This window comes from Rosa chinensis, chromosome 4 (genome assembly GCF_002994745.2).
Source record: "Rosa chinensis cultivar Old Blush chromosome 4, RchiOBHm-V2, whole genome shotgun sequence".
In the NCBI taxonomy this organism is placed as follows: domain Eukaryota; kingdom Viridiplantae; phylum Streptophyta; class Magnoliopsida; order Rosales; family Rosaceae; genus Rosa; species Rosa chinensis.
In genome coordinates this window covers 15,500,158-15,522,824 of record NC_037091.1, presented here as the reverse complement: position 1 = coordinate 15,522,824, position 22,667 = coordinate 15,500,158, and the positions used below count along the sequence as shown (strand labels likewise).

At 36.7% G+C, this 22,667-nt stretch overlaps 2 protein-coding genes and 1 long non-coding RNA gene across 3 annotated transcripts; 1 reads left to right on the top strand and 2 right to left on the bottom strand.

The window, feature by feature from the left end:
* The first annotated feature begins 5,587 nt into the window (after positions 1–5,587).
* LOC112196565 lies at positions 5,588–6,739 on the top strand. The gene is made up of 3 exons (XR_002935265.2): positions 5,588–5,755; positions 5,934–6,078; positions 6,469–6,739. It is a non-coding gene; the product is annotated as an uncharacterized LOC112196565 (long non-coding RNA).
* Positions 6,740–11,564: 4,825 nt separating this feature from the next.
* On the bottom strand, positions 11,565–15,084 carry LOC112200029 (auxin efflux carrier component 2). The gene is made up of 6 exons (XM_024341023.2): positions 13,569–15,084; positions 12,954–13,236; positions 12,680–12,765; positions 12,424–12,581; positions 12,193–12,269; positions 11,565–12,087 (listed from the first exon to the last, which is right to left on the bottom strand). Exons 1-6 carry the CDS (start codon positions 14,827–14,829, stop codon positions 12,021–12,023), a joined length of 1,932 nt encoding a protein of 643 aa, XP_024196791.1. The 5' UTR covers positions 14,830–15,084; the 3' UTR covers positions 11,565–12,020.
* Positions 15,085–21,025: 5,941 nt separating this feature from the next.
* Positions 21,026–21,808, bottom strand: LOC112198877. Its single transcript, XM_024339973.1, has one exon. It carries the CDS (start codon positions 21,806–21,808, stop codon positions 21,026–21,028), a length of 783 nt encoding a protein of 260 aa, XP_024195741.1.
* Positions 21,809–22,667: the final 859 nt, after the last annotated feature.

Here is a 22,667-nt window from a genome sequence, read left to right as displayed (position 1 = left end):
TCTATGGTATATCAATGTATAGATACATCAAGTAGACTGGTCCGATTGAGAGTTAGAGTGACTCTATATATTGGTAGATCAGTATGCGGCTACCCTACCTCTATATCAAATTATTCTATCTTTGGCTCTAACTAAATTTACTTAATGTATCGCTAATTTTTTTTTTTTTTTGGTTACAATGTATCGCTAATTTGATGTATTGTTGAACTCCTATTTCTTCATGTTGCAAAATTTGCAAAGGATAAGGAGATTAAGTGGTTTTCGGTGGTGGCTTGGTAATAGGCACATTGTTTTATAAAAGGAGGATGTGGGTCCTTATGGAGTGAGTTACTGATGTGCAACAATGGCAATAACCAAAATCTGGTTTTGTAGGTTGAATTTTGACAGAGCAAATCAATCCCAAAGCGGATTTCATAATAGTAAATCAATATTATGAATACCTTTTAACTTTCAATTTAGCTGAAAATTTACAAAGATGATTGATTCATGGAGACTAACAACTAAAATGTTGATTTGTTGAAATGTAATTGAAAATGAATATCACAAGAAATTCATTAAATTACATAAAGAAAAGAATCTCGTAGTAAATAGACATTATATGACTATATTATATATAGATATACTATTAATCTTTGCTGTAATTTTATTTCATCCTACAAAGATATGCTATATGATGTGGTCAAGAAATACTATGCTTGGCATTACTCGAATGAATCTACCCAAATCCAAGGGCACTAATCTAACTCATGAAAATAGAATTGAAACGAAAGTCATAAGCAATAAGTGTCAAAGCTAGCAACTTTGATTTGATGGGATATATAATAGCGAGATTATTTTAGTTAGCTCAAGGTTCGACATCAAGTCACATCCTAGTTACCTTTCATTTTAGATGCGTATGTACATCTTATTATCCTTTATTGTTTTTTCTTTATTATAGATGCTTTTGTGCATCTCGTTATGCTTTATTGTTGTCTTTCGATGCTTTTGCATCGCTCCATGTAACCCTTTGTTATCACTTAATATAGTTTGTCGTCTTTCCTTTCAAAAAAAAGGGTTTTCCAATTTTATTTTTGGTTTAGCAATTAACTTTTGTAACTCATTAACCATGCATTGAGTTAGCTCAAGATCTCCAAGGTACGATAATTTCAGGTTTAAATATTTTTCAATTCTTTGATGATTGTGCTCTTATTGCGCGTGAGTTGCAATTTTAGCACCAAATCATCTTGTACTAAGTTATTCCTTTATATTATTAGAAATTGTGGGAATCAATCGTAAATATAATCCAAGTTGCATATGTTTATAAGAGCAAATTTGTAACACATAGTAGATGAAAATTGGCTAGAAGAGTGGGCGCTTTCATAGAAGCTGACATCTTGGCCAATATTGATATATAATATAAATACATTAATCTGTCAAAAATGAACCTCAGAGGAAAAACAAAAATACATTAATTTTTGTTTTGACAATTTGAGTTTTCAGATAATAAGGAGTTGCAATTAGACTCAAACAGTTGCAAACGATCTTTATATATGTTTGCCCAGAGGCTAGTATGAAAATCACTCCAATTCCATCCATCTTCCATCTCTTCTTTTTCTTTCATAAGAGATACATCAATTTTGCTAAGGTTCAAGTCTGTGTCCAATCCATAGTTGTTTCTTGCAAGATAGATGTTGAAGGACTAGTGCATAAGTGTAAGATAGAGGTGGCAAAGAGGCCATGTTGCTGGGATTGTGTTTCTGGTGTTGGGATCAGGGTTATATGTGGCATTTAGTGTTTTGTTTGGTTTCAAAGGATTTGGGCTTGGGCTTTTGCGGTTCTTTGCTTGTTGGGGTTGACTTTATCCCTCTTATCAAAGGGATATTGGGCTTGAATTGTGCTATCTCTCTTCTTCACCTTGCCCATGTTGAGAATTGGGCTGCTGGCTTGAATTTTAGTCCCAAGTCCAAAATTATCAGTATGCCTAAAACTCGCAATGGACATCATACTTTTCTGTAACCTTCCACACCACACCCATTCTTGTAAGCCCCAAGTGCGTGAATGTGGCTTGGGTCTACGTGCGTGGCGTGATGGTTGCAGGTGTAATTCGCCTTGAAATATGAATTGGGCTTAAAGCATGAATTGGGCTTGAGGGCTGGATTTTTGGGTGTCAACAGGTTTCAAGGGGATGCTGCTCTTAAACGGCAGAGGCTATTTTGGTGTAGGCTTGCCGGCGAGACAGGGGCTCATTTGGTTAGCAAATGATCATGGAAGAGGTTGTCTTCTCCGACCGGATCGTCAGGATCCATCACTGTTGCTGCCAGATTGTGGGTTCATGCTGTGTGACTTTCGCAGAGGAATTGATGATCTCCGATGCCGTCGTAATACGGATGGTGGTGCTTGTTTCAGGCCATCGACCTTGCTGGATCAGCGATGTAGGATGATAAGCCGTATGGTGGTCAGGTGGTGCGTTGCAGGCGGCAGGAGTGCAGACCGAGATGAACTGGTTGCCATCAAGCTCCGATTTTGGCAAGGACTGCGTAGACGGATCCAGATCTGGGATCCGGGTGGGCTTTGCCACTGGATTCGGATCTGGGATCCAGGTGAGCTTTGGGATTGGACTGCGACCCACTATTTTTGTTGGGTTGCTTGTTATTTGCTAGAATGGCTTGGGACCCCTAGGCGCTACTAGTATTGGATTCAGGACCCAAGTCTTTGGTATCTGTTCATGAAAGATCGTCTGCCAACATGGCCATGTTATGACAACCTTGGCCGGCTTCGATCATTAGGTGGAAGATTGCCCTTAGTTCTGCGCCGAATTGACTTTTGTTAGTTTGCGCATTAGATTTGCATGGGTAGTCAAACCACAGACTACCCAATTCACTACACGGCTGCAATCCGTAGTGTAAAATCAGCTATGCGTTTCAACGTTGCTGCTATTGCTTTATTAATATTTTCTTGCATTTTAGATATAACTTTTGAATCTTTTCCGTTCGTATTGTTTATTTTCGTTGTTGATGCATTTTTGCATCATATTGTTGTAAAATTTCAATTTCAATAAAGGGCTGACCTCATTTTACTAAAAAAAAAAAAAGAGGTGCAATTCATTATTTGTTATATGTAGTTAATTATTATTATATACAACCGAAATTATAAAAAGGCTGTTGTTATTTTACATTTACAATACAGACTAGTCTAAAGAGCATGTAGTGAGTTGTTATTTGTATATCAATTAATGGAAGAAGAGATTTTCTTGAGTTATTTCTTCATGTGGTCAGTTTATGGTATATCAATGTAACGATAATTGAAATGTAGAGTGGCTCTATATATTGGTAGATTAGTATGTGGCTACACTACCTCTGTATCAAATTAGTCTACCTTTATCTCTAACTAAATCTACTTAGGCACGTTTACTTACTTGGAATGGAAAATAATCATGAATCGGAGACAAGTGGAATGGGAGAAGAAAGGAATCGGTATTGATTCCGGAGGAATGATTCCTAAACCCATCTCCCCCCTTCGTAATCGAATTCCTCAGTATTCATGAATTGATTCCTGATAAGGAGGTGGGATCTACATCCATTCCGATTCCTTCATGTGTTAGTAAACGCAGGAATTCTTTTACCCGGAATCATTCCGATTCATTTATGTGTTAGTAAACGCAGAAATGTTTTTACCCCGTAATCATTCCCTTTCCTTCCAAGTAAGTAAACGTGCCCTTAATGTATTGCTAAATTGATGTCCCATTAAACTCCTATTTTTTCATGTTGCAAAATCCACAAAGGTAAGGAACTTAAGTGGTTTTCAGTGTAATGGGCCCAATGTTTCATAAGATGATGATGTGGGTCCTCATGGAGTGTAAATTACTGATATGCGCAACATAGTTGAACATTGATAGAGCAAATAAATCTCAAATAGAGTTCTTGGCACATGTGTGGTAGCAAGAAGAGATGATGGTTCTCTTGTTGGTGCTTTGATAGTTCCTTATGTAGGCCATCTGAGTCCGAAAAATTGTAACTACATCGTTTGTGCAATTTTTCAGTCAAATTGATAATTATAAAGGTATCGAATTATAAGGCTGGATTCGGTTGAATACCAACCCCAAAATCATTCAACTGGCTACCGACCGACGTTGGTCGGTATTCTAGAATTTATAACCTTTACCGTACCTCTACCGTCAGTTACCGATAGATCGGTATACCGAGATATCTGCACGATTCGGCTTGAATTGCAGTATTAACGATGTCAGCGAGAAATTGAAGGAAATCACCCAGATTTGGAAAAATCGAAGGAAATCAGCAGATCCAATGATTGAGATGCAGATGTGATGATGGAGTTTTTCATATCTATTGATGGAGAATTGGAGATGATGTAGATTTGATGTCTTGATGTTGCAGATGATGGAGAACTGAAATGGAATGAGAGAAATGTAAAAGAAGAAAGAAGTGGTTGATGAAAGAATTGAATGAAAAGGAGGAGGAGGATAGAAACTGAGTGAAAGGGAGAGTCTTTCGAATTCAATCTAATAGAAAGTTGGAAACAATGAAATAGTTTTTTTTGACTTCTATAGCTATTGAGCCCATAAAGAAGAAGAAGAGAAAGTCTAGGCCAAGCTTCTATCAGTAAAAAAAAAAAAAAGACGAAGAACAAAACACTAGAACAGAGAGGAAAGAGAAAAGACAAAGGCTGTTGTTGTCATGAGCCTCTTTTATTAATTGTTTTATGTTAGAGAAGTATTAAATATAAATTTTGTACAATATACACTGAGAAAAGCTTGTGATCTAGTGGTTGAGAGCAAACCCTCTTTCTAAAAGGTCAGCAGTTTGAGTCATCCCTCTTACATTTATCTATTTTTGGAATTATTCGATACGTTGGAGGTGAAGAAGTAATAAATACAAACTTTGTACATTATATACTAAAGACAACTCATGCTCCAGTGGTTGAGAGCAAAACTTTCTTGTAAGGGGCTAGGGGTTCGAACCTTGCCTCTTACAACATTTTGGGAAATATTACTCGTATCGTAGCCGAGCCAAAGCTGATTATCGGTACGGCTCAGCCAAGTCGATAATTCGGCCCAATTCGGTACGTACAGGCAGGTTAAAAAATCGGCTGGTTCGACCTAAAATGCCAGTCCTACCGAATTATATCAAATTAATAGATGAACCAAATTTATCCAACCTGAACCGATAATGTTCATAATAATATATCAAAATTATAAATATCTTACAACATTTAGTTAGGTTGGAAGTTTGCTAAGATGATAACTAAACGATGGATTTGTTGAAATGTAATTAAAAAGTGAATTTCACAAGCAGTTTATTACAATATCCAAAAAAAAAAAAAAATATCCTCGGTTAAAAGACATTATGCGAATATATGATATTTCATTTGATATGATGTAATTTTATTTCATTGTCACATGATATCGTCAAGAAATACTATGCTTGGCATTACTCGAATTAATCTACCCAAATTCAAGGGCACTAATCCAACTCATGAAAACAGAATTACCTATACTAAAGCGTTATCTCCCCGTGAACAGTACCGGCCGTATTGATTTACTCTTTTACCCCTTTGTGTTTCTTAATTACGACACTGCCATTCAACAGTCTGAGGGTGACAGAGAGACTGGGAGAGGTGTCTTCTGGGTCTTTTACGAGAGAAAGAGGTCTTCTGCGAGAGACATGCACAGAAAGAAGAAGAGGGAAATTCACATCGCCAGACTGATCGGAGAGAGAAGGAGAAGAGGGGGACGAGAAGAAGAAGAAGAGGAATCTGGGTAATTGGATAATGATCTGAAGTACCTGGTTTTTTTGTGTTTTAATTCGTGTTTTTCTTCTGGGTTTTGTGGTTTGATGCTTGGTTGCATGGTTTTTGTGGTTTTGGGTTTTCGAATTACTTTCCTTTCAAATCTTTTGAAATTGCTTTGGATTTTTGTAATCGGATTTTACTTTCAGATTGCCCGACTGCGCCGATTAGGTCCTCCACAAGCGGAAGGAGTTTCTGGGTCTTTTACTTTTCCACTTCTACCAGAAGCTTGTACGATTATTTATGTCTTCTTCGATGATGATTACTTTAAATTCTCGGCGTGACATCATTGAGGTAAATCAGACATTGTATTGGTAGAGAAGTAAATTTTAGATTTTGTTTCTTTTCATGGAATTTGATGGTTTTTGGGTTTGATTCGATGGCTATCTCTCTGCCTTTGCTACTTTCAGTTTTAGTTTGATATGTTCAGCCAAGACATTAACATTGATTTGGGTAATTGGTCAAGTTTTGATTGCTTTGTTGTCTTTTTTATGTTGGTTAGCAAAGCTTTTTCATCTTTGGGTTTCTCTGTGCTAGTCTCAGTTTCTGAAAACAAGTTGGATGACTATGTTACAGATTATAATAGTTTTTAATCCCTTTTATCATAAGTTTTCTGTAAATGATTACCCTACTTCTTTTTTTTGCTCTAGCTTCGTTGCTAATCTTTTTCTTTGCATCTTTCAGTTGACGCTAACTTTATGTTCTTTGGGGACCTTGAAGAGAATAGAATTTTAGCAGGGTAAAGGGAACCCAATCATAGCAAGTGTTTATTTCTTCGGTTAGTAAGTTTACTGATGGTACTGCTACATATGAAATAGATTGACATAACTAATATCCTGGTGACTTCACTGATTTGTTCCAACTCACCTCCACAAAGTATTTCAATGACGTAGCTTTGCAAAATCCGAGCCAAGCTTACATTTTTATCGATTATGGAACTTGGGTTTGTATTTCATTTTTAATTGTTTCATGGAAATTGCAGAAAGATTTGTTAGAAATCCTTATATGATTTCTCAGTTTAAGAAATATAGTTTAAGTTCTGTAATTTATTGCTCAGTTGCAATTCTGCAATCTAAAATATTTGCTAGCTTGAAATCAAGATTTGCAATATAAACTAGATAAGCCCCTTTCATGTTAAAGCTAGGTTCTGTTTTTCTTTTGTCTAATTTCTGTTTGGTATGGTTTTGTTGCAGTTAGCTACCATTTGATTGGATTACTATTTGATAGAAAACGCAAGGATTCCTCCGCTGGTAAATTTTTTCCATCAACAATGTTTGATTTTTCAGAGACCTAGCCTTTTAGGTTCGATTAGGTAAAGATTTGATTTAAAAACTACTTATCTGTTCCCAACAGTCTGATTTGTAAAGGAGGCATTCCATTTTAGCAGCTGGGTTGCCATAAAGTTATATAGGCATTGCAATAATTATTTTCATTGGTATATATAGCACCAAGTACAGCAAATTTCAGCATCCTTCTCTTTACGGAAATGCATGTTCGATGATTAGAACTGGGCTATGGGCATAAATGGCCTGCCAAATACTCCTTCCTTTGTTTGATGACCAATTTAGAAATGTGTTATTACTTCAAACATAATTAACAGAATAAAGAATGATTAAAAAATAGAGAATTGAATAGACCTAGAGATTGAATAGAAGCACACGGACAACAGCAAGTTAGAGATTTTAAAAAGCATAATGAAGAAAGTGAAAACAGCCCCAAATATGAAGAGCCAAAGGTAAGATCCTGAAATTAAGGCCTCTTTAGAAGGCTATGTTAGTTTGGTTTTGATTACTTTAAATTTTATGGCACAGTACTTGCTTTGAACCACCTATCATTCTCTCTCTCTTTTTTTATTTTTTTTGGGTTAGTGAGAATGTTTCTGACTTTGTGGTGCTAACTGCTATTTTCTGTGTTCAAATTTGTTTTTTTCTCATGAAAATTTAGTATGAGAATTAATTTTTCTTCAATTTGCAGCAGACCAGTGATTGAGCAAAGGAGAAAAGAACGGCTTTGGGTCTGAGTTTCTGATTGAAATTATATGCTTGTTAATTCAGAGATTGAATCGACCAGTACCTCGACTTGATGTGAGCGTCAAAGTGTTCATCATTAGTAAGCAAACAAACTCGCGGCTGTATTGATTTACTCTTTTACCCCTTTTTGTTTCTTAATTACGTCGCTGCCATTCGACTTTCAGAAAGTGATTGCGAGAGAGAGAGAGAGAGAGAGAGAGAGAGAGAGAGAGAGAGAGATAGGTTTTCTGTGTCTTCTGGGTTTTCTCACTATTCTACGAGAGAGAGAATGAGGGAGTGAAGGCTGATCCGAAAGAGAGGAAGAACAGGAACGGGAACGGGAAGAGGAAGAAGAATTTGACACACCAAGTTGTGGTAATGACTTTTTGCCTGAAATTTCAGTTCTTGATTGAAGGTTTGGTTTGCCATGTATGCTGGGTATATGCGAGAATTGGATTTCAGAATTTGTTTTTTCTTTTTCTCTGTTTGAGTTGAAAGCTCTGTGGATTTTGAAGTAGCGGGTAGCTGAGATTTAAGAGCAAATAATTGAACTCAATCAAACATGATTCGATTTGTGTGATCCGAAATTGAAAAACCCAATCAAAAATTCAACTTGGTGCATTGAGTTCAATTTGATTTGATGGTCTTGGTGCATTTAGTTCAATAAAAAATTCAACTTGGTGCATTTAGTTCGATTCATAATGCATAGGTGAACACCTGTTCTGTGAAGAACACTTCAAGTTCAATGTTCACTGGGAACTATAAATTGCATGGGAGAAAATATAAAATAACTGAAAACACATGGAATTCCAATTAGTGACTGTCATCATTTGGCCATGTTGAGGAGGAATACCAGCTGCAATATCAAATTGAAATCCAACTTAGGCTATTTTAGTAGAATTACTGCAGTGTTGTGTTGATGCGAAGAGCAAAATTGCCTTTTGTTGAAATTTTACGAACTTGATAGTGTCAGATGAGAATTTAGATGCATATGAGGTCGAGTTTTTGGTTGAAATTTGGAGTCGTGGAAAGCAGAGAATTGTAATATGTGCTGAGATATCGAATATGGGAGAACTATGATACTATTTCTATGGTTGTATTTGTGAATGTTCAGTGAGAAAAATGTGTATCGATTCAATATGCATTACTAAATCCGTTACAGTCTCGATATGTTGTGTTTTGGGGGATTCAAGTTTTGTTTTGTATTTTTGTGTTGACTGTGGAGTCAATGATATAGTACACTGCTTTAATAAGTGGGAAGCAATTAGAGTTGACTGTTTTCTGTGCTTTATTCAGGCCTCACTATCTGGTCTTAAAGATCTGGGGTTAAGGTCATCTTATGAATCTTACAATATGCATAACACTGGATAAAACAATTTCAAATTTGGGGATGGAATTAGGAGCTGCAAAGGCTGCTCAGGAATCTATACTTAACGGATCACTAATTGCAAAAGCCAATATGAGGAGATTCAAAACTGAGCATATTCCAATATTCTATAGTGCAGTTGTTGTATAGTAGTAGTGAAAGTATGATATGTAAGTACATATATATATTGAAGTGATACAATGAAGTTCAAGGGACTCAAGTCACTCAACTATGACATACAAATTTGAGACAGAAAACCCGCAGCATCGCGCGGGAGGAATTGTCTAGTCGAAACGAAAGTCATAACTCATAAGCAATAAATGTTGAAGCTAGCAACTATGATTTGACGGAATATATAATAGTGAGATTGTTTTAGTGAACTCCGTTTGACTTGGTCTTCTTGCAAACTATCCAGACATTTGATTTGCTGAAGCCTGAACCTTGGAACTTGGAACTCATTAGAAAACAATTATCACACCACACAGAGAGATAAGCCACGTGGACCACCAATATAGCTGCACTGATGAATGGTGTCTTCCCTAGGGTTTACAGCAGCTGTTCAAACCTGTTTGTTTATTGCAGACATCAGAGATGTCTGAGAACACCTTCATGTGCTCGTCTAATTCTATTTATTTAGACAGTCTCTTGGCTGCCCACGTGAGAAAGAGTTGCGAAATAATGCCAATAACAATAGATATAATTTCCAAATAATATTCTTAGTCCAACTTAACGTATATCAATTCCGTTTTTTAGTTCGTTTTCCATAGAATCTAGACCTAAATCCCAATGCTTATTGTTTGTCCATGAGTGCTGGCAGGGTCACCTTGATCTGATGCCAAAACACCCCAACACATGTACTGTTTTTATCTAATATATTGGCCGTGACATTTTCATTCTACAAATATCGTGGCCAATATATAAGAAAAATATTCTTGGCTTAAAAGGTCATTGACTAATTGAAAGTGAAACAATGGCATTGAAACATTGTCACAAGTCAAAACGAAACAATACCATTATCCAAAGGGGAGGCCCCCTCTTCTCTACCACCCAATGATCAAGCTTCAAGCTAGAGTCGAAGGCAAACTTCATAACCAGTGAATCCAACAGCAATCTTGCTTTTATGTACTCTATAGCATAAATTCAAATCCGATATGCGGGGTTTTGTACTACCTATGTAGTGTTGAGAATATATACATTCCACATGAGAAAAATGGGACATTGCTTATGGGTTTATAAGGGTTTGGGCCACTCCATCCATTGCCAATCGGTTTTGGATGTGAATCCCAGATTACTTTATCATGGTATCAGAGCGGGTTACCCACGTGTGCATGCATCATGGCCACACGGGCTCCACGTCACCCAAAGTTGTCCACGTGTATGGCTTGAAAATTCGCCACACGTGCGGGGGCGTGTTGAGAATATATACATTCCACATGAGAAAAAATGGGACCTTGCCTATGAATTTATAAGGGTTTGGGCCACTCCATCCATTGCCAATTGGTTTTGGATGTGAACTCCAGATTACTTTATCATGTAGAAGTTTGGTGGAATAATTCATAATTATTCCTAGCAGACCTTGGGTTAAAAACTTAAAATAATCAGATTGATTCATATAATGATCGTACAGTTTTAAGGGACTGTGAGGGACAAATGCATATTCACCACATGCATTAAATATAAAAGTAGAAATTATAATAACTTAAAACTGTTCATTTATTTTCAGCCTTCAGATTCACTTGTCCCTCACAGTTCCTTAGGTGAGCAGGCATTTTAATAATAGATTAAAACTAAAAAAAAGTTCAAACATAATGAATCAATGATCTGGATTCAAATTCTGAGAATTTCTTACATCATGAAGAATATTGAAAGCAAATTGAGGGAGAAGTATTTTATTACTTTTTGCCATAAACTCTGCATTTTGAGACCTCCAATTACTTAAAAGAAACATGTATAGCAATATCATCTTTGGATATAAGAATGAATAGCAAACATGAATTGGTCCAATTTATCTTATAGTTCTTTTATTACTACATAATTAACAACTTATTTTTCTTCAGCTAATCTCAAACCTTTCATTTATGAAAAAGAAACTAATATCACTAAACTAAAATTAGGTCCAAAAATTTCAACTACTGAAATATATTCTAGATTTGAAACCTTTATTTATTGTCTTTTAAAATTTAGCCAGTAGTCACACCTTCCCCGCCTCTTCTTTCAGTATATATATGTTTCAATATTTATTGGCCACTGATCCCAAATATATAATAGTCAGCAGCACATGTTAGGACCTCAATAATAAGTCGATGATATTTCACACAAAGATCAATTAGATCGCTTCAATTTGCTAGCTGATCCAAACCCCAAAAAACAAGAATAGAGATGTATTTAAACAAATGAAGTTAGATCAAAGTATATTACCTGGATTTAGGGTCAAACTTAAGCAAAGGGCTACATTGATATTGGTGTACCAAATATTTAAAACACATAAAATTTGCACCCCAAGAACAAAAAAGGAAATTTTTAACCTTCCCTGGCTTCTAAGGTCTAGCTCTAGTTATTACTTAATTTCTATCTAAGCCAGTACACAAAACTTAATAATATCATACGTAGTAACAGTAACATGGAGCAAAGCCAGTGAAGTAAATGGCATATCAAGACCCCCAATTGTCACTTGATGCAGAGAATCATATGATATGATTTTTTTCTTTCTTTCTTTTCTTTGCTCAACACTGAATCCAATGGCATGCATGCATGCATATGATTTTCTGTTCAAGAGATTTCATCATTCACTCATCCACCTCAGCCTGACTTGGATATACAGCTATTATATTGCTTTCTTCTGCCTTCAATTTTGCCGGAAACTAGAGCCCGAGAAGAATATAGTAGAGTATTGTTATAGGCAAGGCAATCAGCATTCCAAAAATGACCCTGCAATAATTGCAACACCAAAATACAAGTTAGGTTTTTTGGTCACTATTTACCATCATTCATGAATCATTTTATTGGTTTTTCTTCAGAAATGTAGCTACTTACGCAGTGCTAAGTATGTCTGCGTGCACATTGTATTCTTTGGCAAACACAAAAGGAACAATCCCTTGAGGAAGAGCAGCCTGTGAAAAATGGATAATTCTATTTGCGATAAGCTTTTAATTGAGAAAAACTAAATGGGGAAACATAATAAACTTGTATGGTATTGTCTTAAATTGTCAATTAACTAACTTAGATTTCCCGAGTGGGTATAGTTTGAAGATTGAGTTGGTTAACCTGAACTATTGCAACATGCAAAAGAACTCCACGAAGACCAACAGCTATGGAGCATGCAGCAATAACTGCTGGGCCTGTCAAGAACCTAACAGCCATTGCAAATGTTGCTACTGATTTTCCACAAGCTATGATCTTTGGTTGTAAAGCCATGAATAAACCTGAAACAAAGAAAACAAGATAATTATAGATGGACACAAGTTTGAATTTTATAATTTACAATATTTAGGTGGTCAATGAGTCAATAGAAGATGCAAACCTAGACTGAACATAGCCATCCCCAAGCCAGCGTCAGATAATATTGATATGGATCCACTTATAATTGTGGGCATTTTGATGTGCCACCTGTTAATTAAAAATATTAATTAGTTTGAGTTGATGTGGTTGAGGTAAAGCTCAGTGTACAAGATATTTTTATTCAACTATTTGTATCATATTTATTAATAATATCATGCCTTTCACGGAAGTAAGGAGACTTCTTCCGACTGTGGTTTGGAACTATAGGAGATAAAAAAGCAGGAAGAGAGACGTACTTGTATGATACGAGAGACCATGCGACACCAAGGAGACTGGAGTAGGTGTTGGGATTTCTAATGAGCTTCCTCCACACCATGATGAGTATAAGCCTAGTCATGACACTTGCAGGAGGCATTTGTTGCTTCTTTGCCACACCTCCGTCTTCCATGTCCATCTTCTTCTGACAGCTACTGTATGGAGATGCACTTGCCGGAAACTTTGTTCCTTCTTCTATTTCAAGCTCCTCATCTCCACTCATTTTCCTACCAGGACTCATATTCTGAATCAATTCATGCATCCCTGCACATTTCAGGACACATTTAATTATAGTACTAGTAATGATTTTGGATATAATTGATCATTAAAACATATGCATAGTGACGCAATTGTGAACTAATTTGATTGAATTCCTGATCCTAGAATTATTAATGCAATATGTTAAAGAAAAGCACAAACAAACAGATCGATCCCGAGAAAATTGATTACTTCTTAAAAAACTGAAATCTGCTGTCTAGTTGATTGACCTGTCAATTAAACTTGAAATTGTATGTTGGTGTCAGAACTTTGTTAGCAATTTTCTAAATAACAGATATGGTTTGGGGGTGAGATCACACCGGACATTATTTGCTCACCTTTTGAACCAGCAATTGGATGTTCATGTTGAGCAGCCTTGGAAGGATCAATGCCTCCAAAATCAGTAGAGGCAGCTCGGTTAACTGCATGTTTCAGATTCCCCTCGGAAGCCGGCGAAGCACTCGAACTCCAAACAAACATATGAAGTTCCTTATTAGGCACTGCACCACCACTACCACCACCGGCGCCGCCGCTTTCCTTCTTTTTCGGTCCGCCACTAGTAGACCCCGAAAACATGGGATTCGGAGGCGGATACGAGGACACGGTCCCGGCATTGAACAGCTCACCGCTCATGCTCCTGGCCCCTCTCTTCTTGTTGCTTATCTTCATCATCTCCTCATCAAAATTCGAAGTCCTCGGGGTCACGCCTTTCGACGACTGGACCGAGTAAACATCGCCAAACCCGCCCTGGAAGCTGTTGGTGTAGCCGTGTTTAGGGCTTGGCGCCTTGCTGGCATTGAACATGGCGTAGAAGTCAGTCTGGTTGAAGCTGGACGCCCTCGGTGTCGGCTCACGAGACGACTGAACCGAGTAAATCTCAACGCCGGTCAGGTTCGAAGCCCGAGGAGTCATGCCGGAATTCAAAGAGTTCAACCCGTGCGACTTGAACGACGACACCATCGACGCCGCCGCCGATCTTCTCACCACCACGTGTAACTTTCCATCCTCTCCGATCTCGGCATCGGTCTGCAAAGGCTCGCGTCCGTTAAGCGAAACGACGTCGGAGTCCACTCGAAACGAGGTAATGGACCCGGCGGTTTCCGGGAACTGCTCTGAGATCAAGAGTTTGGCTCCTCTGTACTCGAACATGAAGAGCATGAGAGTGTACCAGATGACGCTCTGCAGCACCACGATTTGAACCATGAGAGCGCCTGAAAAGTCGCCGTACATGGCTTTCAAGAGAGGAATCCCCATGACGAGAGTGTTGGGGAGAGTGGAGAGGGAGAAGAGCGTGATCATCCACTCGAGGTTGCCGCGCTTGGAGAAGGTCTGCCACAGGAATAGAGCCACAAGAATCACCACTTTCTGCAACGAGTCCGCCGCGATGAACTGGTAGTCCATGGCGTAGGGATCGTTGGAAGAAATGAAGTGAAATGAAAGCAAAGGAACTGCAAAAACAGCCACGAAGCGGTTGATGCCGGAGCACTGGTCCGGGGTGAAGATCTTCCACCACCGGACCGAGCCGTAGGCCAAGATCATGGCCACGTAAAGCGGCACAATACTTGCAAGGACCTCGTAAATGTCCTTTCCGCTGATCATGGTTCAGTGCCTTCAGTATTTTGACGAGGAGAAACAAGAGAGAGGTGGAGAGGAAGAGTAAAAGGTTTGTTTGTCTTCTCTTATAGAGAACTCTCTGTGATTTTGGGGATTAAACAACTCGACAACAAACAAAGAGCAAATGATTATTTAAGTGAGAACCTGTCGAGTGTTTGTGAAATGTAGAAAAAACGGTGGGAGTGGCAGTTTATTCTGACCCAAACAGGAATAGTTTTACATGTAAGTTTGTGTACTGCAAATCTGTGCTAGCTGCTATTGTTTATATATTAATTCATCAAACTCTTAATGCTAAGTTAATTAAAAACAACAATGAGGATTAAATTTTAGGCTAAATGTGAATGGATGGGTTGGATTCTAGAGGGATTTGGGTATGTTGAAGAAGAGATGAGATGAGGCTTGGAAAGCGCCATTGTAGTCGTTGAGGCACATGCTTTGAGCAATTTACAGTGATCCGCGGTAGCAGCCAGGATCCTGTTCCCGGTCATTTATCATTTTTGCACTTCCAACCATATAAAGTACGGTTGGGCAAAAACTACCGAAAATTCAATTACAGTCTAAATTGGACCGAAATAAGCGGTTCGGTAACCAGACTGAATGCAAAACAACATCGTTTTGTGATTTAACTGAACTGACCCGCACCATTATATTTAGAATTGAGTCTGAGCCAAAAATCGCTCAAATTAAAATCGACTGAGACGATTATTTATTTAAATTCATTTTTGAATTATTTTATTATTTGTTGAGTTTTGATCGGTTACATACCAAGATTACAAACTCAACTGCACCCAATCCGAAACTAGTAACCTTAGGGGGTGTATTGTATTTGGATTTGTGCAGACTTTTTTTAAATGACAGACTTTTTGAAAAGTCCACAGACTCTTTAAAAAGTTGATAGACTGTTATGGATTTCTTAAAACCATTGATTTTAGCAACAGACTTTTATTGATTCATGAAAATCTATATACTTTATTATGAATGACTTCTACAAATTTCCTAAGATGTACAAAATATTAAAAAAAAAACAAAAACAAAAAACAAGAAAAATAAAACAAATGTAGCCCAAACACAAAACAAAATAATAACTTGTTGTCTCTTCAATGCTCCAGTATCTTCTAATAGAAATTGACTCAAATAAATGATTGTTAGTCTGTCTAGCGAGTTTGTTCTCATTCCTAATCTCCCAACAACATAAATATACAATATAAATCACTTGATGCTTATGGTTAATTTTTTTCGCCGATTAACATATATTGTAGCAATATTGGTCAATGTCTTGATCTATAATCAATCAATTGAAATTCAATTGTTCAACCTTTTTTTGAACCATAATATAAATTCAAATTAATGAGAATAATTAATTAATAAGATAAAATTTAGTATGGTTCAAGGTCTTAGGGTTAGACCACAATATTTGAGTTTTAGGGTTTCATAAATCATTTTTATTGCTATTAGGGTTCGAAGTATTACAATTGAAAAAAAAAAAACAAAACAAAACAAAAATCGCATTCAACAACTACAATGAACATGTTGAGTATCAAAAAAGGTTGATATTATAAAAGATTAGAGAAAAGACAAAAAATTAAGAAAGAGAGATGATGATGGACAAACTTCTTCATGGGTAGAGAGAAGAACTTTGATAGACCTTTTTTTTTTTTTTTTTTTTTTTTGAAGAGGAAACTTTGATAGACTTTCTGAAATCTTTGGTCTGGAGGCTGGAAAATTATTGGAGTTTGGTATGTGTAGTTAACACTACAAAATCCATGATTATCCATAATTTTCTAATTCCATAAGTATGAATGATATTTTGAATACCTCTGTACTTTTATTCATTTTTAAAAGTCCTAATTGAATACCCCTAGATTTTGGTGGAATTCATGAAGTCTTTAAAAATCCTAATTGAATACCTCAAGACTTTCATGGACTGTTAAAAGTCTATATTGAATACACCCAGACTTATAAATTCCATAGATTTCTTTAAAAGTTCCACTAATTCCATATACAATACACCCCTCTAATCTCTAACTCAGCCGCACGACCTTATTTTTTCATCTCTCTTCTCTGTACTTCTCAAAATGCTGCCCGGCCAAATTTCCGACAAAATCCCTTATTCTCTCTCAAAATCTCAAGCCACCCTTCTACTCCCATTGAAACCCAGACATTTTCATTCTTCTATTCTTAGTCGTCAACCCGTGAGGGTAAGAGTGATGTTTTCTTCTCTTCTCTTCTTGATTTGTATCTGCTTTTTCAAATTCATTCTTCATCTCTCTCTGGTTTTTCAGAGTGTCAGAAAGGGATTTGCATTTTGCATATTTTTTTTTTCACTTGTTCTTCTCAAATACTGTTTGGGGCTTCTCACTTTCAAAATCAAATCAGGGTTTTAAAAACCATTTGGGGCTTTTGTTAAAATTCAGGTTTTGATGTTCAAACTCTTGTTTTGGGTTTGTGAATTGATGATTGATACTCGGATTTTTAAACCTCATTCGGAATTAGGGTTATTAATTTGGGGCTTTCTAAATTCATTCAATTAGGGTTTCGAAATTTCAAATTGGAGCTTTTATTCAAGGTTAAGGGTTCCAATAATTGTCGATTTGAATTGGGGTTGTAAACCACAATTGAAATTAGGGTTTTGAATTTTAATTTGTTGCCTTCTGATTTCATTCAAATTAATCTATGGTTTTGTATTTGCAGATTATGGAAGAGATATCTCCGACTCCAACTCCTAAACCAACTCCAATTGTAGATTCAAGCACTGGAACCACCCCTACACCGATAGTTGATGTTGTCAAATTTTAAATAAACTTTTCAAGTGCACGAATCGGTTGTAGTATATCTTGTGCAAGTACGAGGTCGTTCCAACTGGGGATTGATAACCAACTTCTAATTCTAACTAATCGACCAAATTACACTCATGATTAACAAAGAAAAGCAAGAAGATATTTTTGTGATTTTGTAAACAATCAAGAGATAGAACAAGTTACTATAGGCAAATCGAGAATATTAGGCAAGATAATTCAAAGGATTTAATGAGTTTTAAAACAATGATGGACAAACACTAGGGCTTCCAACTTCACCGTCACAATCCTATTCAAGTTTCTAGTCTTCCAATTACTAATTTTAAACTGGTGTTGAACATTCCGTCATATAAGCCTTATGGTAGAGTACTTATATGCATAAGTTCTCCAAAGTATGAATACTACCTAATGGCAGAGTATAGTATTCGAATTATTCTTAGAAATATGGCATCTACTCCAAAAATCAATGAAGTTCAATGAGAACAAATGCATTTACACAAACCAAATAAAACATGGCATCTATTATATCAATTTGTGGTTTTAATCACAGGAAGCTTTCAAGATTCAACATGGCATCTAACCACTCTTGCATTAGATAGCTTAAAACAAAACTCTAGAGGTTGCAACTCAATAGTATTTTGAAATAAGCAACAATGTTTATAGAGATTGAAAAATCTTGCAACACCAATCCAACAATCAAATAATTATCCAACTAAAAACATTGAATAGTCATGCTAAGGATCCATCATGGCCCTAACAAAGGTATTAGCTACGTATTAGCTACTTATAGTCATAACAAAAGTGATGATCATAATAAAAAACATAAAATAAACTTAAGAAGGGAAAAAGGAATGAAAGTATGTTGAAGATGGAAGCTTCCAACTCCACGGGACTCCAAAAATCCCCCTTATGCTTGCCTTAGCTTTTCTTTTAATTATATGACTAAATTTCCAATTTGAATAGGCATTCCTGATCCTCCTTTGACTTGAATCTTCAACCATGATGATGTGGCACTCTAAAAATTCACAAAAATATATATTGGGCCTTCAAGACATCTATGATACTATCAGAATTTTCTCTAAATTTTCTGTGCACATTTAAGCTTCAAAACATGAGCTTGTAGAAAGACGTTGCAAATTCTTGTCCAACTTGAACTGCCTTAACTTGAACTGCTATATCTTTCTCTAGAAATATCGAAATCATGAACCGTAAAATTCTCCAGAAACTAGACATTTAGTGCTTTCCATGCATATTAGACTCATTATCGATTCTTCCTAGATCAGTATAGTTTACACTTCAAAGTTGACTGTTCTGCAGAGGCTGCTTTAGAGTTCTAAGACTGCTAAGCCTCTTTCAATCCTTTCTGCTTCTATTGCTTATATTTTCTCTTTGAACCTACAAAACAACAAACTAAGTAAAATCGAACTAAATTGCTTGAAAATACAATAAAAATCCAAGGTTTAAAGATATAAAAACTATAGGAAATAACAGTTACATTTGTTGATTAAGCTATTGGTTTAGTGCTACCAATTCCAGCACTGATAGGAGCACAAAGTGTGACGTTTTTAATATGTATTTTCCCTCATTTGGCTAAGTTATTCTCTTAAAATTACTAATTATAACATAGTTTCTGTTTTTAGGTACTTCAAGGATGGAAATGGAGAAAAGAGGTGGAAAAGAGCATAAATGAGTGTAAATGAAGAATAAGTCATTTTAGAAACTTTCCTCTTTCATTTTAGGAAATATTTCCTATTTTGTTTTAGGGAACTTTCTTCCTTTGAACTTTCCGATTTCTGATTTTCTTGTTTTAAAGAGAGAATTTAGGAGTTCATCCCATTGAAAACTCTTGAGTGATGAAATCAAGGAAACTTGAAGGATAAGAAGACTTACATAAATAAGGAGGAATTCAAGGATTTTTCATTCACTTAATGTGACGACCTAGAGTTTAAATAGGATATGTTATCGAATTATTTCTTTGTCCTTCTCTTTTGTGTGTTTTGTTTTCTGACTAGGATTTGGTTTTATTTCAGATTTTTATCTCTATAGTTGGTTATTTAATGTATTTTGTTTTAGATTTATCTGTTTGGGTATAGGTTTATCTAGTCATAATCTAGATCGAGAACAAGTGCTATTTACTCGTTACTTTTGTGCCTTTCTCCTTCTCAACCATCAACGTCTTCCACCGCTTCTTTTGCCTTGCCTCAAAGATAGACACCCATTCACTCACCCAAAGGTCAAAACAAATCGGCACTTTTGCAATAGCTTCAGAGAGATTGCTGTGAACCCACTGACTTCGAATTGAAATCCCTTGGTTACTTGTAGCTATCTCCAGTAAGTTCAAACTTTTCTACCTCTTCTTATGATTTTGTCAAAAATTTTGGTTTAGATGGTTGGAATTGCTGATTATAGAGTGGGTGTTAGCTTTTGATTTTGGGTTGCCGCTTGTAGCAGTGGATTGGGGTTTTATTAGCCGCTGAACTGAGGCTTGAGGTAGGGAAGACAAAACTTTCTTATAGCTTAGTTTCTATTCTGGTGTGTACGTAGTGAGTGTGATTTCTTTGGACTATTTTCTTTACGAATTGGTATGATTATTGTTTTGGGTAGTAATTGATTGTAAGTGGAAATCTTGTTTGATAGGGAATGCTTTCCCTTCGTGTAACTTCGATTTCTTTGTTTTGGCATGAATTAATGATGCGTTGTTTCTTATGATATTTTCTTTTCAAAACAATCCATAACGACTCGGTGTGATGATAACCAGTCCATGCCGAGAATGATGTCAAATCCGACATGTCAAGTAACAATAGATCAAAAGATAATTGGAGGCCATCAATTTTCAACACACAATTTCTACAAACTCTATTAACCACAGATGCTCATCTCAAGGGAGATTTTACCTTAAGAGGCTTATCTATCATGTTGAATTCCAAACCCAAAGAAGATGCAAATGAGACAGCAATGCAAGAGTGTGAAGCACCACTATCAAACAAAACATTGGCCCACGAATTAAATATAGGGAGTGTACCTTGTACCATGGTGTGATCAGATGATTCCCTTGACTGTGGTAAAATTGCGTACACCCTCCCCTGAGTTTTCTGCTCTTGACTCCTTTGTCCCAGTCCTTTATTCTGAATTTGTCATTGTTGTGACCCAATTGAAGCTTGAGACGATGGTTGAGTTCATTGGAAACTTCCTTTAGAACCTGATGATTGTTGAGGCTGATTGTGTGGTTGTACCAAGGCAGAACGAGTGAACTTCAGTGGTCCTATGACACTCAGGGATCCCTCCCCTTGGGGGCAGTCTCTTTTAAAGTGTCCAGGTTGTCCCCACTTGAAACAAACCCCCAATCTTGAACGCATTTGCTGCTGTGGCTGTGGAACACTGAAGCTTTAAGATGATGACGACGATGTCCTTTGCTTCTTATTAGGATTTCCTGAATGCTGACCCATTCTTTGTCGAGTCTTCTCACGTACTTTCTTAAACTCCTCACAGTCTGCTTCAACAATCAAGGCTCTTTCAAGTACTTCAGCATAAGTTGGCAGCCTTAAAACTGACACTTTTAATCTAATGTTTGGTCGAAGCCCATGTTCAAACTTACGAGCTTTCTTAGCTTCTGTTGACACAAGTTCAGGAGCATACCTAGACAATTCTGTGAACCGTGCATCATATTCCATTGCTGACATCTTCCCTTGATACAACTTATTGAATTTTTCTACTTTAGCTTCTTGTAGCACAGGGGGAAAGAACTTATCAAGAAATGTTTTGCAGAACTGATCCCAAGACATAGTCTCCACATTACAAGATCGCTTAACCATCTTCCACCATTTGGCAGCTTCTCCAGTAAACTGGTAAGCAGCATGAGTAATTCTAGAGTTGCTTTCCCGAATTCTAAGGGCATCTAGTATCTTGTTGATTTCATCTAACCATTGTTCAGCTACAACCGGGTCTGGTTCACCCTTAAAAGCTGGTGGTTTTTGGTGCTTAAATTCACACAAGGCCACCATTGCTTTTGTATCCCCATCAGTAGCTATTGGGGGTGGTTGCTGTTGAGCGCGAATGGTTTGTTGTAATGCTTGAGCCATCTCTCTTAGTGCACTAATTAGATCTGCCCGTCTCTCTTCCACATCATCAGCGGAAGAGCCTCTAGACTCACTCCCTTCTTCATCTGCCATCTACTATAAGAAGAATAGAATTCTAAAGATTAAGGTTCACCTAGTCACTCTTTCACAAAAATGCAAGGCAAGCATCAAATAACACCAACAAAAAAAAAAAACAAACATATCGATCACTTCCAAGCAAGCAAAACAATATCATAACAAGATTAGGCCAACTTCAATCATTCCACAAAATGATCTAACTAAAACAAAACAGTCATAATATGACACAAACCAAGTAACAACAATGACGAACCGACAAACTAATGGTCCGAGGTGTTAACCTGTCGCTCTGATACCATTTTGTCATAGCCCAACCTTGAGTCATGACTCAAGTGGAGGTTAAAAACTGAAATCAGAGTAAGGCTTTTTTTTTTTTTTTTTGAAGTAAGAACAAATCTGTGATCACAACAGAAACAAAAGGAAACTGGAAGTTTTCAACTCTAGCTTAAAAGCATGTTTCTAATCCTTCACTGAACAAGACTTTTTACCAAAAAAAAATTCCAAAGAAACACTTCTCATAAAGCCTTCCTAAAATCTGAGAGTAAAGTAATTCCTTTTATAAGCTCAAAAGAGCAACTTGCTTTCAACATTAAGCCACTACAAAAGAATGCTCCAGGGTAACACTTAAGTCATTTACAACAAATGTACATTGCAAAAACAAAAAGAGCAAAATTCTGGAATGTTGAACATCCAGCACCAAGGAGCAATCATTTAAACAAGGAAAGCAAAGTCCAGCACACACTTCACAAGCAAAACAAAGCTCCAACATTTTCTGCTCAAGACAGTTCTGGTATCTCACTAACATGCCCACTCATGGACGTCTTTTCTGAAAATCACAACAAGAACATAGGGAATGAGCTTCACAAGCTCAGTA